Consider the following 12,274-nt stretch of genomic DNA (forward strand, 5'->3'; position numbering starts at 1 on the left):
GAAGGCGCTCAGTATATGTCTAGTGGGGTGAGGGCCGACCTGAGTCAGGGGCCGAAGTGAGACAATCGGCCCCATGTTAGCCACGCCCCAAAAATCCAGACAACTGAAAAGGTTAATACTATATCGCAAGAATGCTGTAGTGATTTATTCTCAGTCTTTTCACCTTTTCAGCACTTCATCTTAAAACATAGTTAATATATTGTATTGAGAAACAAATAACGAAAATAACATGACAGAATCTTTTACCAATCTGCATGCGCAGAAGCCGAAATTGTGAGTACAGTAAATAACTCCACAAGGGTCAATATCATGCAGTAAAAGCACAGACGTTAATTTCAAACAAACCCAATGATAAACATAGTAAACACCAAAGATCTGTTCTATGGTCATCATCATTTGACATTTAGCAGACTTCACCAAAAATGCAAGGAATAATAAACAGAATGAACTTTTGGTGTCCACTGAGTTGAAGTCTCACAAGATTTTTTTTCCCACGTTTTATTTTGACATTTGAGCTTTGGGATTTTTTTCAGAAAATATTGGATTCCGACTTTCAACTGCGGATGTTTGACTGTGACATTACATGACAGTGTCAAAGTGAACGAATTCAGAAGCATGAACATAAGCATGGAATTAGCCGACAAAGTCAATTGAGGAAACCAAACAACAGGTAAAGGCTAAATGAATGCAGTGAAATTGAATTTCTCTTATATAGATAACTTCAGGTAATGATTAATGTTAAACAAGAAAATAATAGGTCCAGATTTGCCTGTGTATTTTTATGGGGTTGGAAGAGCAATCGAGTAACTTCAGTGTGTGTGTGTGTGTGTGTGTGTGTGTGTGTGTAAAAAGGTGCCAAGGTTTCTTTCTCCCTCTCTCACACACACACACAGCCTGAACGTCTCTCACGAATACTACGTCCCCCGACGTCAGCAATGCACCCTGAAATTCTCTTTGGTTATTTATAGAACCTTTTTTGTCCCAGAGTTAAAATTAAAAAGGGGCAACGCAGGAGAGAGAAGAACAGGAGCTATGAAGGAGGGAGGCTGGAAGACAGCCTCATTCTCATCCATCTCCTCTCCTCCTCTATTATTCATCAGTCTCTTTGCATCCCTCATTCAGCATGTTGATGGAGAATAAAATAGGTCAGAGCAGGATAGACTGGTGCTCCACCAGTGATTGATGTCGTCTCTGACACGTCGCGCACTTTGTCCTCACCACTTTCTCTGCACCGCATCCTTTGTCCTCTTCTCCTCCTTCTTTCATCTTTCCACTGCTCGTGCCTCTCTTCCACTTTAGCTTGATTCAGATCACTGAAATTCTTCGTTGCAATGAAGCGGAAAGACTGTAAGATCAAGTGCTGAAAAACAAACGAGTTGTGACATTGAAAATGTGGGAACAGTGGAAAGAAATATGGACTTGCCCATCATTGTCAAGGGAGAGTTTACTTATTCAAGTGTAAAAATGCATTTGCTAAGCAAAGGGCCATCTTTCCAAACACACATGGGGATGAGATTTCCTTGCACGAGCCATCGCTAGTGACCCATTTTAAAATTGTCCATTACCCAATGAACTGAACTGACGCAAATGACAACCACAGAAAGATAAATCAATCCATCATTCCACCCATCCATTTTCTATACCACTTACCCTGATCAGGTTTGCAAGGAGCTTGAGTCTATCCCAGCTGACTTCACCCAGCAGTGATTGCCAGTCAATCACGGAACATATACAGACAGATAATATTCACACTCAGTCGGACTTGTTGCTGCTTGTAGTATTTGTGTGTTGCTTTTTAGTTCATGAAAGCCTGACTGTGGATGGTATGATAAACAATGTCTTCCCGGTGACAGAGCGGTTTAAAAGCAGGCCAATGAATATAAGCATGTATAGGTAAGTGCGAGTGCGGCCACACGCATGACATCATGCACGTAGCCACTTCTCAGTGAGACGATGTGTCAACGTGGCCACCCAACGGAAAGATTTCTACCCGGAAAGTAAATACCTTTTTGGAAATGTTCCACTAATTCTTTCCCCAATGGTGGAACGTATTTATTGTGGGTGACTTTATTTGAATACAGTATATAAAACATATCCTCTGAAATTGATCAACCAATTTTACTGCACTGCACGCATTTTAAAGACGCTAATTCGCTCAGTATGAAATTATTCATATTAACCGGAATATATCATGAATATACGAGGCCTTATTCTGTCAGGGCCACCAAAACGTGCCTCATGGTGGTCCTGCCCCCGTCACTGGAGATATTTTCGCACGCACAGGTCGCCCCCTGCTGCCCATGATGAATAATACAATTTCAAGTTCAATCATTTGAAAGAAAACAACATTTGATGGGTCAGGTGTCAACCCCGGACATACTTTAAAATGTGACTACTTTGCGATGGATTTGGAAATAAACTGTTGATATACCACCAACGTTACATACAGTGTTCAATGAGTAACAGAGAGAGCTTTGTCAATAAATAGACTTTTTTTGGGGGGGGGGGCGTCTTTAATATCAGCTCTGATTCCCTGGAGAGGGTCAAAGATTTACACTCTTCAGTCAAAACTAACATGGCGATTAGTAATTTGCACTCCACGTTCAATGACAGCTTGCATAAAACATAACATGCGCATAATGTATTTTACAAAGCGTGGTCAAAGTCACTCAAACGTCCTCCGAGTGGTCTTCATAGAAGACTTTAGCCATAGCTAAGGCGACCTTGGTGACTTTTTTGTCCTTGGCATCCACACCCATGTTGGTGCGTGCGAGTCCTATCCAGTACTGCTCGGTGCGGGCCTGGTAATCTGTCAGCGTCTCCCCGTCCTTTGCTGCTGGGTGCTCATCTTCATCTGCACAAAGACACATTCATCTTGTTCTTATTTTATTGAATATTGCACTGAAGTCATCTTGTAACCCAAGTGGGAAAAGCCTGTCAGATGTCTGCTGATAGCCTCGCTCTGCTCAGAGACACGGGTTGAATAAAATCCATCAACACAAAGCGTAATTCTTGGGAATAAAAAAATCTGTTCTGTCCACTTCGTCCTACTGTTGTTGCACGCTGTGCTGAAAGGCCATTCAGTGTTTCTCTGTGATGAATGATTTGGATCACATGAATTGACATTCTTACACTGATGCTCATTACGATTAGCCAACAACAGTGATTCATTCACAAGCTTTCAAGTTTTCTAAATCTTTTGGGAGGAGCATGTTAAATCAACTCGCACTATCCATTTTTAGATACTTGTTAGGCCCAAGGTTATAATAGATTCCCTGCTAGAACCTCCATTCTTCACCATGGTGTCAACTTTTATTTAACATGGTGGTGTGATCCAAAATTAATATTTAAAAAAAAGATGATGATGAATTACAGTACAATACCAACACATAAAAAAAGATTGCTACCTTCTGATGAAAAACACGCAATATAAGATTCACCAATGGCATATTAACAGATGTGGACATTGTGAAGGCTTCGATTTTATTTTTAATACGTTGTGACGATCTGCTTTTGACTCCTAACTGCCAAGGCCGCCACAACACCAATGAAAGAATGTTTTGTATCTCGCGTCAATAAGTACAACACATCTCCATTGGTCGTCAGGGTCTCGTCAATTCTGTACAGTACTGTGGTCCCACCGGCATTATCATAGAGTCACAAGACCACTGCTACCAGACCACTCATCGCTAGTTTGTAGGCCTGGACAATGAAAGAAATAATAACAGTCATGATTATTTTGATTGAGATTGAAATCACAATTCATAAAGAGAACCCAGGGAAAACCCACACAGACACAGGGGAGAACATGCAAACTCCACATGGGGAGGCCGGAGGCGGAATTGAACCCGGTACCTCTAAACTGTGAGATCGACGCGCTAATCACTGGACCGCCGGGCCGCCTCGCATAAGCATGTCAATGGGATATTACATTGAGTTTAGCATTAGCGCTACCAATGTTTAAAAAAAAAAAAGAAAATAAGAAATAATAAGGAAAGTAAGACATATGCAATGTATGTCTTACTTTTTGCTACGTTTTACAGTAAACTCCCAAGTGGGTGTCAGTTAACCTCGAAAAGCACGCTAAGGGACGGCAGAATTACAGAAATGTTACGCAAGCAACATTTTCACAATGTTGGACACTTGTAAACCATTCTGCACATGAATCGTTTTTCTATGATTCTATCATTTTCAAGATCGAGAAAAGCAAAAATCGAGATCACAATTACATTTTGATTACGGGTAATTGTCCAGTCTAGCCCTCACTACCATGATTAAGCCAATCAAGTGCCAACACCAGAGGATAATGAGTAAAATGATTGGGGCCAAGAACACACAAACCGATACCGCGTGTGTTTGTCATCATTCTTTTTAACTTATTATTATTATTATAATATTTTGTACGTTAAATATGTTATTTGCTGTGATCTTATTTATTGTATTTTCTTTATTTGTGTTTTCCTACTTTGACCGATTTACGACAACTACTTTTATTTAATATTGATTTAAACTGCGAAGGACTTTGTGACTCTTGCTCTGTTCATATTTTGGTCTATTTTTTGGTGGCTCATGTTGTTTCAGTGAGGACGAACAATGAGAAACCAACAGTTCGAACAAAATAGATGGAGAGGAATCCCTTACGTTCCTCATCAGACTCCTCTTCCTCTTCTTCCCCTCCCTCTGCTCCTCCTGCAGCCTCCTCTTCTTCATCGTCGTCCTCTGACTCAGACTCTTCCAGCCATTCTTGGGTCTCTAAAGAAAGTGGATCATAAAATCCAGTGAAAACTCACTCAAATTACCGATTTTTAATTGTGGAACGTCCAACGTGGTCCTGACAAAAAGTGGCTGACTCACTTGGATCCATCTCAACCAAGACCTCCCATTGGTCCATCTTGTGGAGGTCCAGACAGTAGAAGTCGTTCAAGGTGAACTGGCGGCTGCCCACCTCAAACATCCCGCCATAAAGAAAAAGCTTGCCCTGACGCACCGTTGCCATGGCGCTGGACCGTGGACAGGGCTCCACAAGGGCTGAATCTGAATCAAAATGGAGGAGGCGACATCAAAACAATCAAACGCTGTTGGACACTTTGCAATTAATAGAACAAAACATACACAAAAAACTGTCATGTGACAGTTTTTTTATTTTTTTGGTGTGTTTTCTGAATAGAGGCCTAGGAGTATTGTCGTATGCTCTGATTGTATGTGTTGCTGCTCCTTGTGTGTCAAAGTAGCAGTTGCTTGAAGGTTTATCATTACACTGTAGACCCCTGCATGCACGCAGTTCGGCACCCGCAGATTCACACACACAAAAAAAATCTAGAAACGTTTACCGGTTTCTCTGATGGCAAAAGACGATTCATCGAAAATCAATTTAAACTGCTTAAAATATGCATGAGTGAAAAAAATAAAATAAAAGTGAATCGATCTTGAAATTTTGAAAGAACTTGGAATTATATCAAAACACTCAAAAATGTAGTTAAATGGTTAAAATTATTACCGCATTTTCATTTTTTTTGGTAATATTACAAAACGTTACTGTTTGTATAAAGGACAAAATGCAGATGTTAAAATGAAACCATCTTTTGGTGAGTCATTCATTTTGTTTGTTGTTTAAAAAAAAAAAAAAAAAAACGGACTCGAAATTGGGAATTGGGAACTGAAAATTGAAAATCAAATCGGGACTTGAGTGAATCGTTATATCCTTCGCCTCTGATTAAAAATTATGTGAAAATGTGTGGACAAGTGTTCTCAAACCTTACACACCTGCACTGAAAAAACTGTAACAACGCAATTGCAACGATTCTCCTGATTTGATGATCTATAATTCTATATGCTTCTCACGTACCAGATGAACATCAAATCTACAGCCTATGCTTTGGCTATAATTTTCATTGACAGCAGATGTTTTTTAATGCACTTATTTTTGTTGCGTGGCAGACGCGGGTGCATGATGGGCATATTCCGGTAACGTCAGACTCGAAATGATGGGGCCTTACCTTGTCCATCTTGTATTAAATGCAATTTGATACCAACAGCATTCTTGCTTATCCTCAAAAGTTTTTCCCTAGCAGACTATTGACATGGGTAAGCTGATCCGACCTCGTGTCTGGTAAGAAATCGATCGTGTTCTTGCTTCACCAATCGCAACAACCTCGAAAGAAAATGGCTTGTGAGTAGCCAAGAAAACAAATCCGCAATAGTCTCGGTGGTTCACAGGGACACTAGACTGCAATGCCGTGTATTGGATCGTACCATCAGCGTCTTCCTCCTCCTCCTCTTCATCCTCATCAATTGCCTCCTCCGCCTCCTGAGCTCCAGGGATTACTTCCTTGATGGTCATCACGGTGCCGTCTTCTGTAACAATCTCCTTGATGACCTCAGTGGGCCCTGTGGGAGCATCTTCTCCTTGCTCCTTATCTGCTGCTTCCCCCCCGGCTTCATCCTTCTTCCCTCGCCGACGTTTCTTCTTGTCCAACTTGTTACCCTGAAAAGACAGACCAACAGATATAAATTGTGTTCCCCAGCTTTACCACAGTTCTGTTTGTATGTTGCTGCTCCATGAAAGTTAAGGTAGCGCTTGTTTGCATACTCATAATTTACGTCACATGCTAATGCTATGATGTTAATTAATTCATTGCCAGACGTTTTTCTCAAATTGGGAGAGCTGGTGCCAGCCATTTTTGACCATTTTGACAAATTTTTGAAGGTTATTTTGGCACTAGCTGTTGACTGCAAATGACATCATAGTTGTTCAGGGTTCAGGTAAAATAATTACGGTTCACCTGTTTTCTGAAGCAGAGCCATGAAAAGTCATTACCTGAGCCCCGGGCAAATGCGAGGTCATTTGCAGGTTTCAGTTCATTTGAATTTTCTGTCATGCGCTGTCATCCATGTCGTCCACGTTTCAGCCTACAATAACTCAACTTCAAATTTGCACTGTCTAAACAAACAAAGTTTATTTAAGACCATTTGTGATGGCTGAATTGGCCTCAATTAATATTCCTGAAAATTTTGTCTACTATTGTTTCAGTTCAAGTGATGTTGTTGGACACATTCTTATTTTATATTTTGAAGAATTATTTGGCTTCTTTTTACTTTTGCTTGAGTCATATTGCAGGCGTCGGGCTGAAACCTCATATCTGACAATTTGGAAAATGTATTTTTTCACAAATCCAAATTATTGGTCAGTCCATCTATGAGTGTTTTTTACAATTGATTGACCAGTTTTAAGTGTTGCAAATGGCTTTCTTCCTTTGACGATAAAATATTCACGGTTGAACAAATGTGACGTCTTTGGGGCCGACTGAAAAGTGATGGTTTTGGAGTTATGAGGATTTTGCCTCACGGCAACGATATTATTCCTCAGTAACAGTCCTCTTACTTGAGTCCAATATAATACTCTACCCACCCTCTTATCATGTGTTTTTGTTGAACATTTTGTTGTTTGACATAAAAATGCTTAATTATCTTGTTTTGCATCAGTTAGGAGTGCCAAATAAACATCTTGAAGCAAGCAAGCTTTGGCAATTATTTGGAGAACTGTACAAACAAGACAGTGTCAACAGGGACTACGGAATACTTTGAAAAGTGCTTTCAGTAAATGTGCAAAAGTTTAAATGTGTCTCAAGCATGTGGGTGGGTCTGGAACGCATGCCTCGCAATAAACGCTGGTTCACTGCATTTGCAGTTTTGCACTATGAATTGAAGTGGTCTGGTGACAGCAGCTCACCCTGAGTTGAGTGGGATACCAGCGGTTCTTCACTGCGTCGTATAAGTATAGGTCATTGTAGAAGTCACCTTCCAGCGTTTCCTCCTCTTCCTCATCACAAACCCCACCGAACAACACGGCGCGCCCTGCCGGGCCCACCGCCATGGAGAAGCCGGAGCGGGGAGGCGGCTTGTTTCCAGAAGGGCTCAATCTGGACCATGTCCACTTTTCTGGAAAGCACAGATAAGTATATATTAATGTTGATATTATTAATAATAATAATAATAATAATAAGCTGTTTCAGAATCAAAAAAGATGGCTACTTTACATTGAGCTTATGTTGGTCGTACCTTGGCTATCTTTACCCTCTTGCTTGAGAAGAAACATGTCAGAGTGGATAGTTCCCTTCTCAATGTCCTTTTTCAGTCTCTAGGTGAACATAACATCGATTAGGAAATTGCATTCATCATGACAGCGGTAAACGTTAACACGATTTAATTTGTTCTGTGACCTAGGTCTAAATTTACTCATTTAACAAGTCAATTCTCCTATTTGAAATGAATTTACAGCCCTTAATTCATTTGAACAAAATTATTTTGTCAAAAATACTGTATCACTCTATAGCATTTAATCATAACAAAAGACCAAGTAAAAAAATTTGGTGGTGTGTTTTTATGGGGTGAGGCCAAGTATGAGACGTTAAGAGCTCTTATGGGTTAGTCTTCATGTGCGCCAACAGCCGCATCACCCTCAATTTGTATTTGTGTGTCTGATTGTTTGTCGTGATCAATAAATGGCTGCAAGTGTATCAGCAACTGTGGCTCTCCTTGCCCACATGCTAGGGCATGGCAGTACCCTAATTGCTCCATCCAATCATAATTACACTAACTTACCAGTTTAGAGTATCCTCCATAGATGATGACACCGGAGCCATCAAGTGTCGAGGTCATCTGACAGGCGGAGCGCGGCGAGGGGGCAACGCCTGACACAGAGAGCCGTGACCAAGAAAAAGTGTCCAGGGAAAACGAATAGATATCACTGTAGTAGATAAAATCTCTGGAAGGTGGAAAAAGAAAAAAGAAGGTTTGGAGAATTTGTCGCAGCAACTGTGTCAAAAATCTATGAAAAATAAGGGATGATATGTTCAGTCGGGCTGAAGCGAGAATGACAGATTTTCATTTACATTACTGAAAGTGTTCTTTTAATGACTGAAAATTATTCAAGTGCTTATAAGTGGGGAGTCAAATTCAATCTACTAATTGTGGGCTCATCAGAGTTACAATTGCAGTCAGAGGGACAATTACAGAATATGTACAGTGTTAAATGAGTACACCTCTTTGAAAAGTTGACTTTTTTTAGTGAACACCAGAAATTTTCAGATTGTTGTTGGCAATTACACTCACCTGCAGTTTACTTAAACTTTTAATCTCAAATTTAGGTCTGTTTTTTTTTTACAACATGAAATAAATTTGCTAGAAAAAAACATGTTGACAAATCTCTCTTGCAATCAATCAATCACATCTGTATGTTGTAGTGCAGGTACAGTACATAATAAGCCCACTTTTGGTTGGGCCACTTGTTTGATTATAGAAGTTGCAGAATGAGCTGTGTAAGTCCTATTTAGCAACAGAACGTTGATAATAGAAATTTAAGAAAAAATTTACAAACATGGCCTCGAGTTTCAATTGCCTGGCCTGGTTTATTTACATTGTGCCTACCTGGTGCTTTCATGGAAACCTCCAAACACCAGAAGCTGTCTTTTGCTGAGAGCCATCCGGTGGCCACTGCGACCTGATGGACCACCAGGTGCTCTAGACAAACACATGAGATGTTAACATGTGCTACATAACAAGGTAAGTCCCAAATAGTGCCTTCATCAACTTCAATTATCTGTATGGTGGTCAGCCTTCTACTGATAAAATGAAGGTGGCTCTTACAAGCAATGAAATGCTCCATAACTTGATGTATGAATCAAAATCGATTAGGAATTGCCTTTAAGTGAGCCTGTCATACTTGATATTCTCCCAGGTATGTGTAGCAAGGTGCAACACCCAAAGGTCCTTGTAGTGGTAGAATTGTTCCCCATTTGGAGAAGCAAACTCTCCTCCAAACACCCAAAGCTGGCCCCCACCTTGAGAGACTGCCACTGCCTGAGAGAGGGAATGGTAAAAAAGGGGAGAAGGGGGGAAGGAATATGTTAATCTTTACATATTGTTTTGCAGGATAATAACTGACCCCCAGGTCATGAAAATGCCTGACTGGCACATTTTTAAAAAATAATTTGACATTGTCATTGGCAATATAGCTGAATGAGGCTGCGTTTTAAGTTGACCCAGTGAACCTTTGCAATGGTTAGATACCCTAAGAGTGGACATGTTCGCACAGGGGGGTGTCAAACTCATTTTTGTCGCGGCCCACTTTGTCATTGTAGTTACGGTTTCCCTTGGAGGGCTGTTATGACTGTGAATTTTGTTAAACCATATAAATATTGAACCACATCCACATATTACATAAACAGGGAACAAGAAATTGATGGATAACTAGTTTTGAAATCAGAAGTCAAAAATAATGGCTTGTTCAAGCATTGGTATTACGGATTACATTTGACAATTTCAAATTTTGATTCAGATTTAGCAAGCATCATTAAAGTTGACTGCTTTATTTGCTTTTGTGGGCCACATAAAATGATGTGGTGGGCCAGCTCTGGCCCTGGGCCTTGACTTTGACACCTGTGCATAAGCAAAATAAGTCTGTGTGTGTGACTGTGACGTACCTGGTGAGAGCATCGTGGGGGAGGAGGGTTGGGGATCTCTGACTTAACCCAACTGTTCTTTTTAATGTTGTAGAAAAACAGATCATTGTACACGTATGTCTTGGGGGGGAAAGAAAAGAATTTAGATGAGAGTCTGAGACAAACAGAAAGCAAATAAAACATGAACGATTAGCATATCTATAGTGTTACTCAGAAAAAGTGTTTCTGTTACCTTCTTCCCATTAAAGAATTCGCCACCAAACAGGATGAGCTCATCTTTCTCTGGGTGAGCAGAAAGAGATGCACTTAATCTGAAAATCATGAAGGGATGGTAAGAATTACATTAGGAGTTAAATCACTGGTATTGAAAATTGAGGCTTTCAAGTGAATAACAAAAATGGGTCACATTTTGAGAGTACATTTTGTGGTTTGCTGATGGAATGCAGTGTTGGAGAAACTATGCCACTTCTCCCTTTGAGTGGTTGTGTGCTCTACTTATATTTGCTTGCAGTATAAAATTGACACCACACTCTCACCTTGCTGATGGAGGAGGACATGCAGTCTCTACTACCTGAGTCTTTTTGGCATCCAGGCTCTGAAATTCAGCAATCAGAGCCTCCAAATCTTCCTAGACATAAAACGGCAGATTAAGCCTTTCAATAATTATGCTGCACAGCAGTATATTAGTTGAGCGATTATTCATATTTAGGAATTGCACCACCAAATACACTAATGTTGGAATTGGTTTCATGCAGCATTTAATTCGATTTTAAGCACGACAAACGGCTACAGAACAAGTGTTGTGTTACTATGGTCGTATAAGTACAGTAAATCAATTGTCACCTCTTCACGTTTGGATCTCTTGGAAAGCTTTTTCTCCATTTTGGCAGCGGTCTTCTCTGCTCCCTTCACCTTCTTTTCGTTTTTCCCCTTTTTCCCCATAGCTGCTGGTGATTTTATTCAACGATAAGCGATTAGAACAGGAAATGTTCATCCATACAAACTTCCCACATGTTCAGAAAAATACACTGCGTTTCTTCCGGAAGGACTATATTACCACAGATAATTACATACTCGCTAAGAGACGTGCCTGTGTGACGGCCACACTGGTGGGGGCAACGTCCCATTAAACGTCTTGAATGTAAATGATACAAATTCATAAATTACCGATTTCTCATCCAACTTTTATGAATTTCTTTTTTTTCAACGTCAAATTAATAACAACGTCGTTATATGCATCGTATGCACTACACTGTGTCGACATTGTCATTTAATTTTGTATAAATTACGTGCCGTCTACATTAATGGAATACCCTGACACATTGCCCCCACTAACTTTGGGTCACCGTAGGCACGCAGTTGAAAGGATCATGCCGCAGCGAAATACTTTTCATTTGTATGGCTGTGACATGGACGTATAAAGGCTTTGCTTCCGGAAACGTTAACCGTCTAAATTGGACAGCGCTTCCTAGCGTATCGGAAGAGTATGTTGGGATTTAAAGGATTTGTCAGTGAGTGGGGAAATTTTATTAATTATTCAGGTGTCTTTTCTCTGCATCAATAATTAGTTTTTTTCTACTTTTTACTTTTACTTCATTCTTTTTTCCATTTATTTATTTTATATTCATTATTCACCGTAATGACAACTTCTGTGCAAACGAAATTATGTCCCGGTTTAAGGGCGCAATTGGGATTTTGGAACTGCAGGGCGGCTCTTGGGGGACAGAGAAAATATATACAGTACAGTACAGGAGAGAAAGAGAGAGAGAGAGAGAGAGAGAGAGAGAGAGAGAGAGAGAGAGAGAGAGAGAGAG

At 40.3% G+C, this 12,274-nt stretch overlaps 1 protein-coding gene across 1 annotated transcript; it reads right to left on the bottom strand.

The window, feature by feature from the left end:
* Positions 1 to 1,426: 1,426 nt before the first annotated feature.
* klhdc4 (kelch domain containing 4) lies at positions 1,427 to 11,520 on the bottom strand. Its single transcript, XM_019894280.1, has 13 exons — positions 11,304 to 11,520; positions 10,997 to 11,088; positions 10,693 to 10,771; positions 10,482 to 10,580; positions 9,722 to 9,858; positions 9,427 to 9,519; positions 8,602 to 8,764; positions 8,059 to 8,137; positions 7,730 to 7,938; positions 6,253 to 6,484; positions 4,855 to 5,034; positions 4,642 to 4,752; positions 1,427 to 2,854 (listed from the first exon to the last, which is right to left on the bottom strand). The coding sequence occupies exons 1-13, from the start codon at positions 11,400 to 11,402 to the stop codon at positions 2,670 to 2,672; spliced, it is 1,758 nt and encodes a 585-aa protein (XP_019749839.1). The 5' UTR covers positions 11,403 to 11,520; the 3' UTR covers positions 1,427 to 2,669.
* Positions 11,521 to 12,274: the final 754 nt, after the last annotated feature.

This window comes from Hippocampus comes, unplaced genomic scaffold, assembly GCF_001891065.2.
Source record: "Hippocampus comes isolate QL1 unplaced genomic scaffold, H_comes_QL1_v1.1 scaffold104, whole genome shotgun sequence".
NCBI lineage: Eukaryota > Metazoa > Chordata > Actinopteri > Syngnathiformes > Syngnathidae > Hippocampus > Hippocampus comes.